The sequence below is a fragment of the Anolis carolinensis genome, chromosome 4 (genome assembly GCF_035594765.1).
Source record: "Anolis carolinensis isolate JA03-04 chromosome 4, rAnoCar3.1.pri, whole genome shotgun sequence".
Classification (NCBI taxonomy): Eukaryota; Metazoa; Chordata; class Lepidosauria; order Squamata; family Dactyloidae; genus Anolis; species Anolis carolinensis.
This window is the reverse complement of record NC_085844.1, coordinates 191,651,875-191,674,954: the sequence shown is the minus strand read 5'-3', so window position 1 is coordinate 191,674,954 and position 23,080 is coordinate 191,651,875. Positions and strand designations below refer to the sequence as shown.

The window sequence follows — 23,080 nt, the reverse complement described above, 5'->3', positions numbered from 1 at the left end:
GATCACGGAACAACAGACTGGTTCAGGATTGGGAAAGGAGTACAGCAGGGCTGTATACTTTCACCCTACCTATTCAACTTGTGCGCAGAACACATCATGCGACGTGCGGGGCTTGACGAATCCAAGGCTGGAGTTAAAATTGCTGGAAGAAATATTAACAACCTTAGATATACAGATGATACCACTCTGATGACTGAAAGTGAGGAGGAGCTGAGGAGTCTTATCCCCAAGGTGAAAGAAGAAAGTTCAAAAGCTGGGTTGCAGTTAAACATCAAGAAAACCAAGATTATGGCAATCAGACTGATTAACTGGCAAATAGAGGGAGAAAACGTGGAGGCAGTGACAGACTTTATATTTCTAGGCATGAAGATCATTGCAGATGCAGACGGCTGACAGGGAGCTCTGGTGTGGACTGGTTCATGAGGTCACGAAGAGTCGGAAATGACTGAACGAATAAAGAAGAAGAGAGAAGAGGAAGTTCTTATGCACCAATTTTCTCCTCCTTGTGAATTGCATCTGGGCAGTCAGCAATACTCTGTATAAATTTCATGTTTGGAATAGAAATATGATCCATGTATTAATGCTCTCAAGATTTTTGCTTGCTTAATGTCAAATGGCATATACTTATATCCTAGAAGCTGCAAAAGAAATGCCAAGGCTTGAAATATTGGTCTTTAGAGCAGATCTCAATTTTTGACCTTTCAAATACGTTTGGATTTCAATTCTCAGAATCTCTTATCATTGCCTGAGGCTTCTGGGAATTTGAATAAAAAACATTGCTGTGTCCAAAGGTTGGGCATGCCTGATCTATAAACAGAGGGATTAACAGATAAAGTTATAGGCAAGAATTAGTAGAGATGATACATGAAGAGGTATGACAACTGGAAGCCCATCATGTCCCTCAGGTTTCTAATGTCCTCACAAAAAGTATCTTTGATATTTTTACAATAATGACAGATAAATACTTTTTTTAAATAATAAAAACACAGCACCTCAGTATCTAACAACCAAAACTTAAGAAAAACCAGACCCTGTGTTTTATCCAGATTTATAGACCTTCCACTTCTATCTGGTATGAGCATGCAAGCTTGTGAAAGAGACTTGGAGAATACAATGGAAGAAACTTTGTGACCATGCCATTGTTGTTTTGCTCTTCCTGTGGCACTTTCACAATGTTCCTTTTTAAGGTGTGTGCATGTAAACAAGATGGTTATATTGTGAGAATATACAAACTAATTCCATGTGTGGTTTGTGGAATTCAAAATCGAAATACCTCTTGCATGTTCCTGGTCATAGTGGTAATTTAAAAGGAATGCAGAAACATAATTGGGAAAGGGAGAGTTCTGGTTTAGCTCTCTTGTGTCCTGTGTACTCTTTGTTCAATCTGTGTGACATCCTGCCCTTCTCTGTCCAGCTCTTCTCTCCCTCAGTACCTTTCATGCAAATTTCTGTCTTTCAGATAGGCAGAGGAATGCACTTAACAATATATCTGAGACATATGACTTGCAAAGATTACTACTATTATTTGACTAGTTGAGTGGAACAATCTGCCCAAATAAAAGCTTTCCAAATCATCCAACTGAAATTGTAAATGCCCCAACCCGTTGTTCAGATGTGACATACAACCAGACAGTAGTGATATGTGCTTCCATGTCTTGTACTAAACCTCAGTTTTGAAAACTGATAAATCTTCAAAAGTGGAAAAAGCAGGACATACCGGACACGGAACAATGGCTTGAGAAGCTAGAGGACATTTATGACATGGACACATTAACATTCCTATTGAGACAACATAAAGGAAAACCAATAAAACAGACCGATTGGAAGGTATATGAGGAATATAGAAAAAATAAATAGAAATAGGTAATAATGAAAAGTAATAGATAACATCATTACTGTTCCGAACAAATCCACCCAGAGTAAATGGAAGAATAAAGAACCTATAGAGTATTGAACGACGAAAGTGGAAGTTCGAAAATTCCCCCCCTTCTCCTCTCCTCCCATGTTTCCCCTCCCCCCTCCCAATTTTCCTTCTTTCTTTTCTTTTCCCTTTCCTTTATCTTTTTTTTCCTCCACAGTATACCTCCCCCCCTCTTTAACCCTGTGTTTAGTTATGTTTTATACAGTAGAGTCTCACTTATCCAACATAAACGGGCCGGCAGAACATTGGATAAGCGAATATGTTGGATAATAAGGAGGCATTAAGAAAAAGCCTATTAAACATCAAATTAGGTTATGATTTTACAAATTAAGCGCCAAAACATCATGTTGTACAACAAATTTGACAGAAAAAGTAGTTCAATGCGCAGTAATGCTATGTAGTAATTACTGTATTTACGAATTTAGCACCAAAATATCAAGATGTATTGAAAACATTGACTACAAAAATGCGTTGGATAATCCAGAACGTTGGATAAGCGGATGTTGGATAAGTGAGACTCTACTGTATATGTTTCTGAAAATTGTTTAATAAAAATTATTTTTAAAAAGTGGCTTACAGAAATTTAGTCTCAGAAGCATTTAAACAACCCCCCCCCCATGAATTGCCATTGTTAAGATGCCTTCAAAGAAAACAAGAGCCTTTCCACCTATTATAGGAAAGCATTCTTATTTCTTTCTATTTGCATTGGATTTGTGTTTCCTGAGGAGAAGGGCTTTTGACTTTTTGCCTGGGAATAATGATGATTAGTAAAACTGTTGATAACTAAAATACCAACTGTTTTTGCATTACTGTATGTGCACGCATTCCTAAGAAGCATACAGTGTTAGGATCAAATATCCTTTGAGAAAGATTCTGTCGCAGTTTTTCCAATAACAAACAGGTCATATTGCAATATGGTCTTTCTGGTACACATCCTAATGGTTGTTTATGTGAAGAACATCATTCTGGGTCAGATTAATAAACCAAAAAGAAGTTACCACTCTACTTTGTTTCACCTTCAGATAATCTTTCTGAAAAGTATAATAGTAACAAAATCTCTTCATTGTTTCCTCTTGGGACAGAGTTCTTGTTAGTTTTCTTTTTGCAGAAAGGGAAAAAAACATGCAGATGAGAAAGAAGTAAGCTGCTTTCTCATTATTTTGATGAAGACTACTGTTTTTATCCAATCACTCAATTCCAGAGTGCTTCCTTCAAAACAATCAGTGGAAGATTAAACCATACCTATTTTGTGTTGCTGCGTAGTAGTGTAGTAAAGGGACCTTTAAGCAAAATCTCCTTAATTCATAGGAGTGGAATTCCCAAAGAGAGTGCTGAAAGTGTCACTTGGTTTCATTGGACAAGACAAGTCCTGTCACTTCTTGTTTCAATTAAAACGGTTAGAAACAGACCCCCTGCTCCGTAAATGTGATTTTCCCTATGCCTTGAACACATCTTCCTGTTTGCATTTCTTTAGCATAGTCAAAGTCTTAAATTATGTGTCAAATATTGTTAAGAGGCTGAAAGACCACAAAGTAGCATGATGTATAACTATTGTCAACAGGAGTGTTGTATTCTGGTGTGTCCCCATTCAGAGATAGACTAGACAACTTGGGTCATTTCAGGTGGTGTGACATGCCATGTGTACCCCATAATGTCTTCTGTTCATTGAATTAGCCTTGGATTGGTGATCTCATTCATAGCCCTGTTGGTGAAGATGAATTGAATCTTTGAATTATGTTACTATTTATTTAAAATCTTAGAATTCACAAATCTCTTATATTTTCTCTCTCCAAAGAGTGTCAAGACTGGTTGAATTTAGACTGTAGACAGAATGCATCTCTGCCTGCCAACTGCTCTTGTTGTTGTTCTGTGAAGAACCTTGTGGTGGGAGCTGATCAGGGACTACTGTCTGAAAAGTTCCTGCAACTGCAGCCGTTTTTTATCAAGGTAACTTCATAGTGTGAAACATCTGGCGATATATAGCATACTCCTTGGGCCCCTCAGAAGATAACTCTAAAAAATATTGTTTTATTTCTTCCCTTTCTTATAAGACAGGACAGCATCGGCCTTTTGCGGAAATAAAATATTTTCAGTATTTGTATCCTGAATTGACAAATTTTGTGATACAAGAGGATTCATTTGAGAGATGGCGCAACCACCCAAGGCAGAGACTACCATTTCAGATGTTCCGGTGAGCTGTTTGCTGACATTGTATTCCGTCTCCTTTCAGAACTGACCCAACTAAACTATATTGAGATTCTTGACACATCTTCCAAAGCTTGGGAGGTAAAGAGGATGAACTCTAGAAAGTTGTCTAGAAGAACTCTAGACAACTATTGATTAGTTGTCTCTGTCTCCGTTATAGTTTCTCTTTGTGACGAAATGGAACATTGCTCCAGTCAAGCCTGTATCATTATGACATTTTTCTGTAGGATCAGTGGGTATATTATAGGTTTAAGGAGGATGCTGACTCTTTCTGAGGTCAGCATCATGTTATGATGCATGCTAGTCTGACCTCACATTATGCTGTTTGTTTATTGTGTGACGAAGTATCTCTTTGTCTAACAGTTGACCTCTGCGTGCAGCTTCAGCTTTAAGACACGGGCTGATCCCCACAACCAGCCATTTGCCAAGGGAAAGGGGCATTTGGGCACCATCTGACCACAGTTGCATAGCATCAATAAAGACACAGGAATTGTCCTCCTGGAGCTTCAGTGGGGTCATTGGATGTCCAGGAGGGCAGTGAGTTTTCTGTGAGGGCCACTCTAAGCCTCTTCAGAGGGTGCCACTTGTGCCTGTGCTACAATGACAATTTTTATGTTGTAGCTTAGAGTGCTCTGTAAAGTTTATAATTTGCAAATTATGGAGCAGGTTATGCCCTGCCCCTGTCTGACTAGGCAGAAGTGGAGGACAAAGTTAATTCTACACCATGCAGATTGGAGACTTGTAGAAATATTTAGGCTCCAGTATGCAAATGTTGTCACCTTTACATGCCACTACCAAGAAGGTTTTGTTAAGGCATGCTGGAATCTTGTCTTTTGAATAGAATTTGAGTCTGAACAAAGTCAATGGAACAAGTAAAGATTTTGTTTCTGGTGACTTAATGATAATAATGATAATGGTAATGATAATAATAATAACACATTTTATTTGTTGCCCACCCTTCCTAACAGCTTGTGGCAGTGTACAACAGAATCAAAACATATGAACATAAATATATATATACAGTAAAATACACAGATAAAACACATCATTATAAAAAACATAAACTAAACACAGGGTACAAAATCAACATATAGTGATAATAGAATGCCAATCCAAAACCATGATTCAGAGTTGACTGGTAGGCCTAACAGAAGATATAGGTCTTTAAGAGATAGTTTCTGTCTTAAGTGCCAGAACCTTTCAGGAAATACGTTCAATGAAACAACCACATCTCTTTTTTTTTTGCAATTCTAATTTGTACTTTTTTCATACCCCCTGATGTATGAAGTCTCTAAGTAAAATGTTTATTGAACAGAACATGGTTATCCTCCACTTTTCTTTTTTTCTATCTGTGCACTACAACTGTGTCCATGCTCAGGTGCTCTTCAGTACAAGTAGCATTTGATTTCTATACATCAGCCTTTCTTCCTACTCCCCTCCCCAGCATTAACCAGACAGGATCTCTATAAACTCCCCTCTGCTCTCATCAGCACCTTTCTCAGGATTGGGTTGGAAGAGATAAGGTGATTGTATACTTGAATATGCTGTAAAAACATGCTCTGTGTTATCTTTGTGGAATACAGTGTTCTCTGTCCCTCGGCACTATTATTTTATGAACTTGTGATGGACAGTTTGGGTGCAGGATATATAAATATGAGTCATGACAGGGCCCCACACTGGGATTTCTAAAATGTATCCCTGCCCTCTCTTTTCCTGGAATGGTGAATAGACTAAGAGTCCCAATTCTTTCCCATGTGCTTTTAGTTAATGTTGGACTAGGTGACGCCTCCCTTAATTTCCCTTCCTTTGTATTTCATTTGTTAATGAGCTTGACATTTTTTTAAAGGACGGTCTTTAAAATACGTGTATGTAATAATTGCATCTTGGTTCCCTGACAATGTTGCTTTTGGTGTAGAAGAGAAATGGCCTGAATTTGTCCCAAGGAGTTCTAAGCACTAATCCAAGCACTGGTAAAACTACACCCAGTGCATTGACTTCTAAAGGCATTTGTTTATTCATTCTTTATGTCTCTTTTTCTGACTCTCTTTTTTAATCATTACTTATACGCAATAGAAACAATAATAATTTCTTAGAATCATAGGTATGAAGTGGTTCAAAAGAGGTTTGGCTGTGGTGTCATTTGTATGATACTAAATTTATGATCTAAACTGCTCCATAGGCAAAAATCTCTGAATAAAACTCAGATTCTGCAGGAATTGTTTCCTATCTTCTCTTCACTGCTGTATCCAAAGTCTGTTTCTCTTGAAAACTGTTTTCTCATCCACCATCCACGGCTTCAGGATAAGGTAATTGCTGTAATATTTATTGAAATACTTCTGTAGTACTTTCCCCTAAACCCAAAAGAGTTCACATCAAATTGAACTTTAAATCAAGAACAAAGGAAAAATGTATTTACACGCATGTTTAACTCAAAGTCATAGGAGAAGAAATTGGATTTTGCAGCCACCTTAGAAAATCAACAAAATTTCCTACATTTTGGGGGCCTTTAACTCTCAAAATTCTAAGATCCAGTTGTTGCCATCCAAATATGTTGAATGCAGACAACAGGGTCTCGGTGGCAGGTGTCTTCATATTTAATTGGCATTTCTGGTTGAGTCAAATTGTAGTTACTAGTTCTCTTCTTTGTCAGGTAAGCACTCTCCAGGTGCTTTCCTTAGAGTAGAGATTGTGGGAGGAGATTGCGCGCTACTGTTGGAATAATCTCAAATACCACAAGCAGCATCTCACATACACCCTTGCATTTTTAATTTTAGCCTTCACTCTTGGATCGTTGAAGAGGGGCAAGGTTGAACAAGCATGTAACCATGTTTCTCTGTAGCAGAGCTTCCATGGAACCCAATAGGTTTTGCCTATGGAGAAAGTCACATGCTCTCAGCTCAGAAGAAGGCAGTGGCAAACCTCTTCAGACAAATCTTGTCAAGAAAACCTCATAAGTGCTTGTTGTTTTTGTTGTGTGCCTTCAAGTCGTCACTGACCTATGGTGACCATAGGCAAAACCTATTATGAGGTTTTCTTGGCAAGATTTGTTTGAAGAGGTTTGCCACTGCCTTCTTCTGAGGCTGAAAGCATATGACTTTCTCCATAGGCGAAACCTATTGGGTTCCATGGCAGGTTGGGAACTTGAACCCTGGTCTCTAAAGTTTAATAGTCCAATGTTCAAACCATTACACTGCACTGGCTCCTCTACATAAGTTCTAAATCCCTGTAATGTCAACTTTCTATCCCAGATCTAGGATGTTCTCAAGTGCTAACTAATCACACCAAAAGGGCTTATTTTCTATAGTTGCCTCTCTGGTGACAATAGATGTTCAGAAGTGACAATTTCCTGCAGCTGTTCCAATGTGGCTGATGTTTGGTGGTTCTGACATCCCAAATTAATGGTTGGGATGATTACTGCCTGTGTATATATTTCTCTTCACAGATAGAGGTGACTTCTAATGTGATGTGTTATAAAGTGTACTGGCTAGATTTTCATATTATAGAACAGCCTGGCAGTAAATAGCTCTTCCACCCCTTTGTTTGTCCTGCTCAAAGGGAATGAAAAAGTAGTCATCTTGCACTGATTGGTTAGGACTAATTTACTTCATCTTAACCTTTTGTAGATTCCACATTTTTTTCATTTTTCTTTTATTAAAAACTGAAGCAGACTAAAATTGTGACCTCTTTGAAATTTGGTTCCTCTGGATTCTTTGTCTTATGAAAGCACTACATTATATCCTTTTTCATCTGAATGGAAGCTCTGAATAGGATAATTGAAGCTTCTCTGTGTTATATTTTGCAGACCTACAGATTACAGAATGTCTTTGTGGTTGGGAGCGGGCAGCTTACCTTGAATGTTGTCCCTTCTTCATTGTGCAGAACCCATTGTGAGACTTTGATGGTGGAACTGGAAGCTGGAGATATTGGTAAGTGCTGATACTGCAGCTGTAACCAGAGCTACATTGCAGCAGATGCCCCCCCCCCCCCCCCCAATAACATTCTGTGCTGTTTGTTGCTATAAATGATTTCTGATGTGCTGGAAGATGGCGAGGCATGACTAATAAGTCATTTTGATTTTGCCCCCTAAATGTTCCAAGTATTATTATGCAATAGAGGATACATTCTTTCCACACCCTATCTGTGGGGGGAAAATACATGAACTCTATATACAAAAAAATGCTGTTCTTAACTAGTTTTCCTCACCCTGGAGGGGCCCTTGCTATTGTGAGAAGCTTTATGTCTCATGCTCTGTAGCTGTCAGAAGGCCAAGAGCAATTTATGGGAATGAAGAGCATGATGTGTGATGATATATCACTAAACAAACCCATGGTATATTACTTTTAGCTACACTTAAAAGAAAGCAGTGTGGAACAGGGAGATGAACAAAGGAGAACTCCTATGTAAATATTTATGTTAATCAGCAAAAATTATGGAGTGTTACAGCATCTTAAAGGCTAAAAAATAAATTGCAACATAAATGTTTTAGATCAGGAATGGGGTAATGAGCCCCTGCAACCCCTGAAGTATCTGTTTGGAGGTGCCAGATAACACCTGTCTAGACTCTTGCCAAAATGTTAGCCAAAAATGTGGCCCAGAACATTAAGGACATCACAGCAATGTGACAGTTTGACTCCCCAAGATCACAAAGTTCCCAAACAAAACAAAGCAAAAAACAAAAAAAACAAAAACCTTTGGAAATTAGACATATGGAAGTGATGTCTTGTCATTTGTGATCAGGAGGAGCTGTGTGCCTCCCTATCCCCATTTGTTACCATGTTTAAAGTCCCCCTTTATTACTTTTTTGCTATACAGAATATAGAAAGTTGTTCTCTTCGGAATTACAATAGAGTACAAGCAGAGTGTGTAGTAGTCATGTATCTAATGTAATTACCATTAAAGTGAAAGGGGAAGAAGTGCCTTGGGGCATCATTAAGTCTCACAGTAAAAATAAATTCAGAAAGATAAGTTCAATGCACAGAGAGCAGGACTTATAGAGAACATTGTCTTTAAAAGGTGTGGTAATGCAAAACAGACTGATCCATTATTTTCTCCTCCTCTGTCACCCTGCAAGGTTTTGCAAATATGGATTATTGGTCAACAAGCTTCAGCTCCAAGGGATCAGAACCCACTGTTGTTTGTGATGGATCTGTCAGTTAAAAGCTGCAATAAACGAGATTGTTGCAGTGCACTCAGGACCACAGAGGAGGAAGCAGAGCACAAGAAGAAGAAATAAGACTGCTGTAGCCACCATTTCCAGGGACGTGTTGGTCCTTATTCTTCGAAGTGGAGGTGTGCACTTCTGAAAGATGTCTTCTGGCTTCTGTATCCCTTTGGCTTTTCCCTCAAATGTTTGGTAGGGCTTGGAGGAACACTTTCTCTCTTGCAAGCTGTAGGTTTGTTTTTGAAATCTGGTGGACAGATTTTGGAGAGGATAATGACTTGTCATGTGTTCTCTGTGATACATGCTGTCTTCGAAGTGGAAATCCTTACAGTATGTAACACTTTTTTTCCAGAAATCCTGGCGAGGTAACGCTATTACCGCCGATGGGTCTGTTTCTGGATAACTTTTGCAGAATGATGAAACTACTGAAATATTATGCAGGGATGCAACTGTCCCTTGGAGGAAGTATATGCTCAGGTTCTGGTTCTGTTTTACAGAAGAACTTTATCCACAGCTGCATTTTTCCATACTTGCCTTGTTGTGATGACCTTTATACGTTATAACAACATTCAGGCATTCTTTTCAGTAAAGAACAAAACAAAAACACAAACTGTTTCTTTTTGCTAACCCAACAAAGTTAGCATTTGGTATGACTTTATGCTGTCCAGTCATCCGTCAAATGTGTGTGGCTGAGGTGGAGTTTGTATAGCTGACAAGGATAAGTGTTCCGCAAGTTTCTTTTCCATTTCTCTTCACTAATGTAGAAATGCATATTTTTGTTGCTTCACTGCTCTGAGTCAATTTAATGCCAAATCCAAGATTGTTTCAAACTGACTAATAAGTGCATCAAGCAGCCAACTTTGCTGGAGGATGACTTTTTCTTTTCTTTTCCTTTCTCCTCCCAGAACATTCTGATCATTATTCTCTTGTAAATTAAGCTTTTTTTGTGGCGTCTATGCTAGGCATCTTAAGCCAATCAGTTACTTTGGTTTTCTCTGTCTATGTCCATTTTAGGCCCCAAAATGCATATTGAAACCTTTCCATGCACATTTTGCTTATAATTCCAGCAGATGGATACCTTTTGGGCAGAATTCGAGCAAGCACATTCTTCAAAAATGTTTGTGCTATCAACATGATTGTCCCTTTCCTCCCCCCCCCCCCCCCCCGTGTTTTGAGATTGTTTTCTCTGTCCATGTCTTAAAATGCATTGATTATTCTTGAGCTCCTTCCAGGCTTTATGCATTTCCTCTTGCTGCTCATGGACTCGACTGGCCTACGTCTTTAGAGAGGATCAGTTTCAAGCATGTGTGCACTCCAATTTTGCTGGTGCTTCCCAGGAGCTAGTCTTTAGGGTCCTGCTGGGATAAGATAACTTGCAGATGTGTCAGGGAAAAGTCAGAGCCCAGCAGTAAGGGCTGGGGCATACATTTTAACATTTTTGTGTGCTTTTGGGAATTCTTTTGCTTTCAAACATGTTGACATTTGTTTTACAAACAAAAACATATTTTTCTATTGCAAATGTAGGTCAGTTTCAAATAAGGAATGAGAGCACTATTTTTTTCTCCCTGAGAAAATTAAGTTATAACGAATGGTCTGACAATATTGTTAATGATCTCTGCTAGAATCAGAGCTCCCATTTTTTTGAGTAGTGTTCAAACAGGCAAACGTTTGTTTGCCTGTTTGAACACTACTCGTTTGTTGTAGAGTGGGTTTTTCATTTTGCAGCTGTTATGGGTCCAGAATCCTGTGAAAGTGGAAAAACCACAAATAAAAAATCTGCCATTATTTATACCTGACAAAATGCCTCTCTAGGAATCTCCAGGTCCTCCAGTATGACTCTATGGCCAACTTCCTGTCCTACAGGACCTAAAGATTCCCAGAGATAACATTTTAAATCAAATCCTTGAATAATCAAATCCTCAAAAGTTAAACCCCCAACTGTTGAGGGTCGACTGCAAATAAACATAACAAATTTCTGAAGTACAGTAAGTAATGAATATGGGTTGTTGTATGTTTTCTGGGCTGTATGGCCATGTTCCAGAAGTATTCTCTCCTGACGTTTCGCCCAAATGTATGGGAGGCATCCTCAGAGGTTGTGAGGTAGTAATGAATATGTTTTAAAATACATACGTTTTAAAAAGATCACTATAGAAGCGTTGACTTTGTATTTCATATGTCTCTTTCCCCAGCATTTTCCCTTGACTGAATAGCTGACCTTTTTGATTCCCCTTCTTCTCTATAAAAGAAATACTCATACCTTATAATCCAACTTTAAGTCTGTAGAGTTGAAAAAGTCTCCTGCAGTCTTCCTTCTCTGCATCAAGAGTAAAGTATCATGTTAAATAGATATGTGATAATTGTAGGAAATGATTGTACTGATTGCCTTTTTAGTAGTGTGGGGAATTTAATTTATTGCAATTTCTGAATATCATATTGATATAATCTAGTTAAGACACTGATCAAGGTTTGCTGTGAAGTACAGTCAGTATCCTTGGGAGACTAGTTTTAAGATCCTTCAGAGATTTCAACATCTGTGGATGCCCAGTCCTGTACAAGGGTGCCCTGCAGCATTGCTTGTGCAACAGACCACTGCAAACACCAGTGAGGAGAAAACATGGGGTTTCACACATCTGTCCTCAGGCATCCTCCTCATTCTAGCTTACCCCTGAAACAGCTGCGTGTCAAGCAGGAAAGTATGGTAGGGCAGACCTGCATGCTGGGTGATGGTGGGAGCCCTGGTTGCCTGGCACCAGCCCTTCCTTCCCTTGACCTCCCTCCTGCTTCACTGCCAGGTGATGGCTCCAGATGCTCACAAGCACTGCCTAATGGCAGGAGGTGATGTGGATGTGCAAATGGGCATTTTGTAGCATTACCCCTGTAGCAGCCCTACCGCCCTTCCGCTTTCAATCTCCTGGCTGTGAGAAGATTCTGTTTTTTGAAACATATTTTCAAATTCACAGATAGTTGAATCAGTGGATTTGGAACCTTCAGATATGGATGGCTGACTGTACATCCCTCTGTATTCAGTAGTAGTTCCTCCCAGATAAATGTGGGATAAGTGTACTACCTTATTTGGAAATACAAGCAGTCCCCAGGTTACAGACATATGGCTTACATACAACTCATAGTTAAGAATGGGGGTGAGACAACAGGAAGTGAGAGAAATCGACCCCCAAGAAAACCTCAGGGTCTCCTGTAAGAGTTATCATGGGAAAAAGGAGTCTCTTCTGAAGTTTTATTACCAATCTTTGTTTTCCACAACAACCCAAATTTTAAAATCCATTTATAACAGAGACGGAAAGTGAGGTGAAATCTGAACAGGGACACAGACAGAATTTTTTTTACCCTAAATGGTTCTGAGTTATACTTCAAAAATATACTTTTTCTGACTTCCATACAAATGCAACTTGAGAACAAACCTACAAAGTCTATCATGTTTGTAACCTGGGAACTGTCATTAACCTCCAATGAACAGAAGAGAACTTAGATCTCTGGATAATCTATAGGATTACTTCATGAGTAACATCTCTGTTTTAGATAGTTTTGTTTTTTAATTTGAAGTTAGAAGGTTTCCAAGTTTTGCCATACTGTGTTTTACTGAGGACTTTGCTAAGAATACAGCCACCCTGAACTGTAGCATGCATCAATTGCTAAGGCTTTTCATGCAAGTGATGCAAAACAAGCAAATCAAAAGCAGACTTTCAAATGAATCAGATGTATGTACAAAGGTATGGAGACAATTTCTGATTTGGTAGTAAAATGCCTATTTGTTAGGGGATTATGTCAGTGAGACTGACAGCTTAATAGCAGGGTGGAGATGGGGGAATTAATAGGTCGAACAATCAGCCTCAGGGTCTCCAGAGTGCAGTAGTTTTTAAAGGCCAATGGATACACATGTGTTACACAAGTGTTACCATAAAATAATTTTTCTCTTGCAACCTTAGATGCAGATGAGGAAATGGTTAGCGTCTTGGGCAAGAGATAATGGCTGTGTCCTGCTTATGTACTGGCTTTCCACGTGCACTTTGTCTTCGCATAGGTTTCCAGATCTGGGTCTAGGAGGTGCAGTACACATGTCCAAGCCACATTCCCTCTGGAGTTTACATCATTTGTTTTCATACATCTAGTACATTTTCTCCTTCTCTTCTCCAAGCTGCAAGGAATTAAAAGCAGAAGTACTTGTTCAACAGAAATAAGAAGTCCAAGTTCTCTGATTTTCAGCTGATTAGGAGCATTTAATTAGATTGATTTTTTTGTTCTGATTTCAAATAACTTTCTAAAGCATGCTTAACTCCTGCTTTCATCCCTTTGTGTGATGCCCAGAGTATTAGTGTTGTCGTATTTCTTGTTTTATTGAGGGCCTGGTCAAGGGCCTGAGCATAAGAAGAAAACTTCAAGATGATGAGCTGTGTTTTCAACTACAATTTAAGGCTGAGGGAATGCTTTTGTAATTTTGAAAGTATGAAGCGTAACTGTTCTGTTCACTAGACAGCTTTTAAAATATCCCCAAACCAAAGCATCCTTAAAGTAATTGGTGCTTGATGCTCGGTCTGAAAAGAAATGTACTCATGTATGAGTAGACATTTTCGTCAGAAAATCGACTCCAAAAACCTGAGTCGACTTATCTATCAGTCAGTGTGAATACTTTGCCATAACTCTCATCAAAAATGGAACCGTTCCCTTCTCCGAGGGCAAAACTGAGAGCTTAGTCCGCCATGGTGCTGCTACTGGCCTTTTTAAATGCCTGGCTGAGAAGATAGAGCCAATAGTAGTGGCCAGGATGGCTGACCTCCTGAGGTGCTTTCCCTTCCCTGTGAAATGATCCTTGACATATCTGCAGGTCATAATCAAAATGTATGATTTTGGCACCAAAACTTGCCCTTGACTTAGACATGAGGTCAACTTATACATGAGTATACACAGTGCTTTCTAAAAGTGTGCGCTAGACATGAGGGTTGTGATGGTCATCTACTCACCCCAGGATTCCTATCTTGGATTTATAGTTGCATGTTGTTGATAAGTTCTTTCAAATACAGAGCCCTTTGAATTCCCTGTGCGAGCTTAGCTTAGTGTACTTCTCTATGCCTCTTTTGGAGAAGCACAGTGTCTCTTCTGCTGTCCTGCAGTATTTACAAAGATCAACGTCTGAGCTCACAGTACATTCCTGATCCCTGTGGCTTTGGTCCCAAGGAGGGGCTCATCCTGGTGCCATGGATTGGCAATTTCTGTTGTTAAAGTTCACAAGCCAAGATGTGAAGCTCACTTGCCAGTTTCTTAGTAATGAAAGATTTATTCTTATGAACAAACCACATTACCTTGGTGAATAGAATTGATGTGACATAATGGGAAGAAGAGGTGAATGGGGTGGAAAGAAGCTTATTGATCATAAGATATTCAAACATAGCATTTCCCAGCTGCCCAAACACACCCACTTCCATGGATATCTGGTGTTTAGATCACTGTGGCATTACTTACCCTGGCAACCTTTAAATTTATAAAACCTTGTACAACAGTTGTTTTAGATCAGGGTAGAACTGCTAGCCAAAGTATTAGTTTTGGCTTTTTTTTCTTTCCGCAACTGTAGAGATACTTTAAAAAAAACTCTGCTGCCAAATTGGGGAAGATGCTGACAATCTGATTCATCTCTTTAGCCGTGAAAAGAAAGGGACAATCCTGAAACCTATATTGAGCTCTTGATATGAATTAGGACTTGCAGCCCTTGTTCTTCTGGTTGGTGAACCAGATTGTGGATTTTGCGCATTGCCTGCCCCTCCAGACCAATTACTGGGTGTCAAACAATTCAGTTACTTTAACAGAAAGGCATTTACATCTCATGGGTATTCATCTCCTTCCCTTTGAATTCCTTTTGTCAGGAGTTTAATAGCTTAGGAAAGCTCAAAAATGTTGTTTTGTTTTTTAAAAAATAAGTTGTATAATTTGTATTTTAAAGAAAAGCTAACATGTATGGTGGCTTTTAAGAGGAAACAATATGATTTTCTTTTTTAAATCGAATGAGGGAAATGCTGGGCTTTTCAGACTTGAATGAATGACTTTTATTGTTTTTTTTTTTTTTTAAATGATGTTTTTCCTTGCAGGGAATATGAGTGAAATAACTCACTTATACATAGTAATGGCTCAGGGGCGACAGGGAAATAGCGTGGTGTGTGTATATATATTATATGTAGGACAGGTATATTCACCAAATTATGGAACTTTTCATATGAAAGACTGTAAATATGCAATACATGCAGAGTTTTATGTAGAATTATAAAGTAATATATTGAAAACTTTTGTAAACCTTTGGGAAATGACTGTAAAATGTAAATAAATGAAATTTGTATGTTTGGGGGCCATGATCAATTTTTACCTTTTGCAGTTAAATACAACTGTTGGTGCACTTTTCCTCATATGGCTTTTCTTCATTATTAAAAAAAATTAAAAAAAAAACTTCGTGTCAATACAAAAAGCTTCTGTTTTCTGTGTGCCACCTCATGGGCTGAGAAAAACTCTCCTGAGAAAAATGTAACAATGTTTTAGGAATTTCTACTGCAGTTGCTGTATTTCTGAAGCTGAACAGCAGTTCAAGTCATCTACCAACACCCCTTCCCAAAGAATTTCAGTACTATCTAATTTTGCTTAGAATATTCATGGCTTCAGTGATATTTGGAAAACCTTGTGCTAAAGACTGGGATCAGAAAGAGGGGAGAAAGTGCAGGTGAGTGAATATTTCAGAGGAATAGAAATGAAAATGTAACTTCAAAAGAATGTTGAAATATTTTGAAGTCATGGGGCAATGGAAATGTCCTGCTGGTTTGATTGCTGGTATTTTTAGAGTTGGTGGCATTTGTAAAACTCCCCAAATTTTTCATGGTTGTGTAGAAGAGGGAATGTTAACTGGTACTCGTAATCAACATTTTCTGAATTTCCGTCTTCTACGCAACCATTAAAGGCCCATTATTTCAGCTGGCAATCCTATTTCAGATTTCTTCCTGCCTATGGCCATACCATCCTGAATGTCCGAGATATCTTCCTGTCATAAAGTTCAATTTTTCAGCTAAAAATTATGTTTGCTTATCTCTTAATGATAATATAAGTTACAGTACAGGAAATATATTCCTGGATGTCATGTGGATACAAAAGAACTGCATGAGAGTGAACCCCTTCCAAATAAAGAGGTCTCCTGGCCCAAGAATACCATCGTCTTGTTGGAGGACATAGAAAATGGCTAGAGATAACCATTTTTGGATAAATGAAACTGGATACCAGTACCTTGGATATGGGGAAGGGACAGACTGTATCAATTGAATTCCATGCAATAAAGTTAAATATATTTTAGATGTAGTGATTGTATGGATTTTTCTTGGGTTTGAGGCTGCTCTTTTTTTCTGTCTGAACTAGACACATAACAGATGTCACTTCCTCAAGGAAATTCCACTTACGTTTGACATGTTTTATTTCAAACCATATTGAGGATGATTAGCAAGTAGCTGCTAAAATGACTGCAAAATAATTTGATTAGTGCTAAATTCATTCTAGATAATGTTAGAAATTGGCATCAGTAACTCCAGCCACAACATTTCACTGTTTTTCTGAAAGCTGGGTTGCGTTGGCTCTTATCCTTTGAGCTTTTTAACTTCAATGAGTTCAAGCCAGTATGGTCAATGGTAAAGGATTACGGGAATTGTCATTCCCGTAACATTTGGGAAGCCAGATGTTCCTAACCACTGCCTTGAATATGGATAAATGTTGTTACAGTGTTAAGAGTTGATTTTATTAGACGGATATTTCGTTGAAATGTATTACAAATGACTATGAAGAAAGGGATTGTAAGTGAGGTAAATAATTTCAGGAAAATTCTGAAGTGCAAGTTATAGGAAAATTATTCAGGACACATTCACAAAGCAGTGAATGTGTACTGGATATACATTCATCATGGCATTAAAAAGCATTGTCCCAGTTTATGCCATCAATTATAGCATTGACCTTGAGGTGTAATTCAGTGGTTTCATGTTTCAATCTCCCTTTAAAATTCTTTATTCAGGAAAGCTGTTAGTAGTTGTGTAGAAACAATTGTTACTAAGCCAATTTTGGATGTGTCTGAAATGGCTAAGCTGACAGATGATGACAAATGAATAGCATTCTCATTTCTGGTGATTTTGTTACAATGATACCCCCTCTGTTTCTTTGTATTGGAATTCCAATTGTCATGGTATCCAGTTGGAAGAACATTTCATGGAAAACTAGAGAATAAAGGAAAAAGAGAGATCTCAACAATGTAAAAGAGTTTTCTAGATTTGAAATAGCTTGGAACAGTGTCTGAAAATGTATTAAGGACCAAATAGCCCTCAGAGAACAACAGAGAAATCACATTCTTCACTATTGAACCAGTAAGGGTGTTTGTGAACTGAGAGCACAAGAGTTAGGAATTACTGGGTATAAATCACCACTAAACGATTTACGGTCTTTACACCACATAGAACAAGTGAAAGGCACTCTTGGATTTAATTGCCATTTGAATTTTCCAACACAGATCCAGCTTGGGAATTTGGATTGTATATGTAATGTAAAAGCAGAACCTAGCAAAAAGTTATCTCTGGAATATAACCTCCAGAATCCCCTAGCCAATACTGACTTAGAGATTCTGGGAGTTGTTCTCCAAAAAAAGGCTTTCAGGCTATGAAAACGCAAGTACATATTTGCTTAATAGCAAGTGAAGCTTGTGCAACTAGATCATGGTTCTTACTGGAAACACATTTTCCAAGTCAAGTTTAAATTCAAAAAAGGATCATGAACTCAAGTCCAGTTTGCCTTCTTCCTCAGTATTACAGTGTTGACTAGACTTATTCGCATTCCCCAAGTCTTGGCTATTAGGCCTGAAATATCTTACTTTCAAAGTGTTCTAATATGATGAGTGTACAAGTTTCAAGGAAACCGAATACCTGATTCTCCTCTGAATCCCCAATGTCCAGAGAGAAACAGCCTATTCCTTCCAGCCCATTCACCAAGGTGCAGTAGGCCATTTGTACAGCAAATGTCTCGTGAGAGAGTAGGAGATGTACAAATGCCTTTCTGATTTGATTAATGTTCAGGGCGTGTTGGGCTATGTATCAGATTTCATATCTCTACATCACATGCAAGAACTCTTATAATGTTGATACTCTAGTAATGTCCAAGGACTGTCATATGTTTATGTGGACAGTTTTTACATACAACAATACTTACAATGCACAATGTAGGAAGATTCAACAAAGTGATTTGTTATTTAGATAGTAATGAATTTTCAGAACGAGGGTATTTCCATGTTTTCAAAACAAAGCTTTTTGGACATGAGATGAAATCAAGCTCTTGGATGAAGCCACCATGCACATAGATTAGACCGAATTTGCCCGCTGTGGATTTTTGGCATTCTTCAGAAACATCTGGCTTTAGTTGCTCTTTGAGGGGATACGCTGGGATAACTACATCAAATCTGAGCCAGTAGGACAGTTCATATGTTCCTAAAGTTTTATGTGCAGGAATACAGGGCCTCATTGAAATCCTGTCATCTTGGCTACAAGTCTACAATGTGTCAAAGCGTAAAGCACATGCAGCTGTTACGTAACTACATCGCTTTGCTTGCAGCTATAGCCAGAAATATAGTTGGACCATATATTTCTATGTTAAAGCACTTAATAATAATGAAAGCCACATTCTTCATACACTTAGCTAATATTTGTCTAGCAGATCCTGTAGAATAGATGTTCATCAGTCTGTGGGTGGGAAGTTGATCTCTGCTCTGTAATTTGGCGTTGCGTATATTTGTTCCAAAACAAATAGTTGTGGATGGGATCTCAGATTGAGGGAATACCTTTCCAAGTCACTTTTCATTATTAACTTGTTCACCACAACAGTTGAAGGTCAACGATACTGTGGTATTATTATCTGGGTACAGATGCATATTTCAAATGCGCCATGTTGGGTAGGTTTTAATCTGTGAACCTGCTGCCTCATAGGAAGCTGGGGAAGGGGAGGTTCCACTGGGAAATTGTATTACAGAACCATTTGGGATGGCATAAAATGTAAAGTTTTGTGATGATGAATGCAGCAGGAATAACACTAGAATCATCTTTTCTACAGAACATGGCCATATAGCCCTGGAGACTCTGGAACCCATATAGCCTGGAAAAAACACAGCAACCAAGTGATTCCAGCCATGAGAGCCTTCAACAACACATGTTTTTCCTGTTGTACTGGAACCTTCATTCACCGTACTCTCTCTTATATCACTACCATGTTCAAATGTAAGACTTCAAAGATATCGGGTTTCAAGACTAGGAAAGATAGCTTCAAAGGAACTAAATAAAATCTTCAAGTGTAAAGATATACATGTATCATTACATTTTAAGTCATTATTGTCCATGCCTCTACATTTTCAATTTCTATGTATTGTTGCAGAAGCTGGATAGTTACCATGAATCAAATTCAGCACGATCGCAAATAATAACAAGAAGGCATATGCAGAAGTAAGGATTTGGTTTATCATGAATATGATAATTTCAAGCATCCAGTTCTGAAAGCTATATTGCATTGGTGTTTGTGCAAATTGCAGAAGAATGATGCATAAAACTCTCACAATATAATAATTTGGGGGCATGCATGGCTGGAGCCTTTCATGTTTATGTTTGGATTATATTCTATTACACTACGAGTTATATCAGTGGTTCTCAACCTGTGGGTTTCCATATGTTTTGGTCTTCAACTCCCAAAATCCTAACAGCTGGTAAACTGGCTGGGATTTCTGGGAGTTGTAGGCCAAACACACATGGGGCCCCACAGGTTGAGAACCACTGAGTTATATGGAGCAAGTGATATGGTTGGACATTTTGGCTTTCACCTAAATTGATTCCATTATTATTTTTGTAATCTATTCTGCAAATCACTCTATATCCACTGCACTCCCACACCCATCTCAATGATGATGTGTACTGTTTTTCTCTGGTATTGCTTCCTTCATTTTTGATTGTGCACATAGACTTCCATAGAATGGGATGCGTGATGGCTCTTGTGTGATGATTTCATACAACCTTGTGTGTGTGTTTTCAGTAAAAACAGATAATAAACAACTTCATAAATTAAATAGTATGAATACAGTAGAAACAAAAAGCCAGAACTAGGAGAAAGTTGCTTATAAAATGCAGTAGAAAAAGTAACTCTTGAGGGAGGGAGGTTTGCCCTTCTTCCCTAGAGCTGCAGACCCATTGAAATGCCCTCCCTGCTCCTGCCTGGTGCCAATCGCAGCCTTCCTTTTGTGCCAAAGGGAAGCATCTGGCTTTGCGATGTACCATTATCCCTCCCTCACCTCCACTTTGAGGCTCTTTTAAAATTAATTGTGCAATGCCAAAGCTGCCTCAATTGATCTGTTGTTTTCTTCATCTTTTCCCTTCTTCTCTGTACTTATTGGAATGTCTGCTCACCTGCTTGTTTATCCCCTGAGCATTTTTCACACACATCACAGCATCATGATGAAGTGCTGCAAGCAAGGATTTAAACAGCCCCTTTTCTATTTCCATTTTTTTCTGGGCTGCTGATTACTTTTCAAAATGTTCATGAATAATTTCTTTTGTGCTCATTTTGAAAGCATCCTTAGAAACAAACCAGACACCACTGCGTTCTGAGTGGCATGAGCTGAGAAAGAAAGAAGAAGTCAGTTGCTGACAGCCACAACTGTCTTAGCTTGTAGCACTGTGCCTGGTGGAGGAAATTTTGCCATTGCATGTGCAAATGCAGTATGTTTGTACTTAGGTAGGATAGTTGTGACTGCCGTGTGGAGGGAACTTATCCCGAAAGCCATGCTATCCTTGTTTTTTCTTTGGGAGATGGCATAGATCAGTGATTCCCAACCTTTGGTCCACCAGGTGTTTTGGAGTTCAGGCCCCACAATTCCTAACAGTTTGTAAACTGGCTGGGATTTTTTGAGAGTTGAAGTCCAAAACAACTGAAAGACCAAAGGTTGGGAGCCACTGGCAAAGATGAGCATCATACAATTGCTGGTCATCTCCCATTATACCTATAATTCCTTATGAAATTATGGTCATAATTACCCAGTTGAAAGAGACAACTGATCTTTATTACATGCAAATACTTCAGATTATTGTATACTATGGACGTTTAGCTTTCCCCTAACGTTTTCCTCTTCTAAAAATAAATTAGTGTAATGGAATCAAAGAGTTGGTAGGGGTCTCATGGGCTATCAGGTCCAATCCACTACTCTTCATCTAAAGTATCTCCAGCATGTGATCTAATGTGGTAATGGATTGTCCTCACTAGAACACCTTATTTTGCTGTAACTATGAGTTACCAGTTGAAATGAAAAGGGAGATAATTTTCAGCTGCAGGTAAAGAGATTGAGATGATTTATCATAAATTAAAATTCAACAAAACTGTATGTACAGCCCAATGACTAGCAAGGGAACACGAAATTATGTGCCAACTCCACATAATATGTGAAAGCTAAGCAGTATTTAGCTTGGTGAATGGTTCCTTTTCTCAAAACAAGAATAATATACAATTCTAGTGTGACAAATTCAGCTATAGGGCTTTATCACATGAAGTTGGAAGATCACAATTACAGCATCTCTTTGTCTAGTACTTATTACATGTTCCCATGTCTTTCCTGTTGCTGACTTAGCTTTTCAAATATTAGTGGAACATATATTTTCACTATTAATGGCTCCCAGTATTGCTGCTCTTCCAATGCTTCCTCTGGTGCAATGGTTTCCTTCCAGTGCAGTTGTGCTCTTCCAACAGTAAATTGGCACGAGTCGCCTCTTCTCTCCTTCTCCCCCTCACTATTCCCAAGAAAGGTGAGATTGCTTTTACTTCATTTTTCTTTTCTTATATGCTTTTATTTTAATTTGGTGTGTTTTATCATATATAAAATGAGATAATTCCAATCTTTTTCTCTTTTGAAAAGAGTTGTTATATGTTCTCTTGCTAGAGGTTAGGGAGTATGTAATGAAGTTGAATTAAGATAATTTGGACAGCAAGTGGAGAGGGGAGGCCTGGTCTCTGAGAGGTCCCCTCTACATTGTGGGGTTCCTCAGGGGGCCATTCTCTCCCCTCTGTTGTTTAACATCTATATGCAACCACTTGCTCAGCTGGTCCGAGATTTCGGGCTCGAGTGTTATCAATATGCTGACGACACTCAGCTTGTGTTAAAGATGGAAGGCCAACCGGAGTCTGTACCCGACAGTTTTCACCAGTGCCTCGAGGCCATTATTGGATGGTTGCGTTCCAGTAGGTTGAGGGTGAATCCAGCAAAGACGGAGATCCTATGGCTGGGCTGACCGGGCAGTGGGCATATCCAGTTGCCAACCCTGGATGGCGAAGTGCTACGCCCGTCTTCACTAGTAAAGAGTCTGGGAGTCCTCTTGGACCCTTCATTGACGATGGAGGCCCAGGTCTCTGCCGTTACCAAAACTGCCTTTTTTCATCTTTGGCAGGCTAGATGGCTAGCCCCCTATCTGTCTAGGGACAACCTGGCTACAGTGATCCAGGCTACAGTCATCTCGAGACTGGATTACTGTAATGCCCTTTACATTGGCCTTCCTGTGTCGGTGATCCGGAAGCTCAAATTGGTGCAAAATGCAGCTGCCCGGCTTCTTGCGGGAGTCCCGATAAGATGCCACATAACACCAATCTTACGGCAGCTGCACTGGTTACCAATTGAGCACCGGATCACTTTCAAAGTGATGGTGCTTACCTTCAAGGCCTTACATGGTCCAGGGCTGATGTACCTGAGGGACCGCCTCACC

General features: G+C 38.9%; 1 protein-coding gene across 3 annotated transcripts in view; it reads left to right on the top strand.

Moving 5' to 3' along the window:
• The window catches only part of c4h6orf89 (chromosome 4 C6orf89 homolog), a 47,143-nt gene extending 31,390 nt beyond the window's left edge, over positions 1 to 15,753 (top strand). For all 3 annotated transcript variants that reach the window (XM_016993309.2, XM_062978446.1, XM_003220401.4), the window contains 5 exons: positions 3,717 to 3,868; positions 3,973 to 4,112; positions 6,306 to 6,432; positions 7,929 to 8,052; positions 9,198 to 15,753. In XM_016993309.2, coding sequence (XP_016848798.2) covers positions 3,717 to 3,868; positions 3,973 to 4,112; positions 6,306 to 6,432; positions 7,929 to 8,052; positions 9,198 to 9,283 — 629 coding nt within the window. In that variant the 3' untranslated portion in view covers positions 9,284 to 15,753. The remainder of the gene's footprint in view (positions 1 to 3,716; positions 3,869 to 3,972; positions 4,113 to 6,305; positions 6,433 to 7,928; positions 8,053 to 9,197) is intronic.
• The last annotated feature ends 7,327 nt before the right edge of the window (positions 15,754 to 23,080 follow it).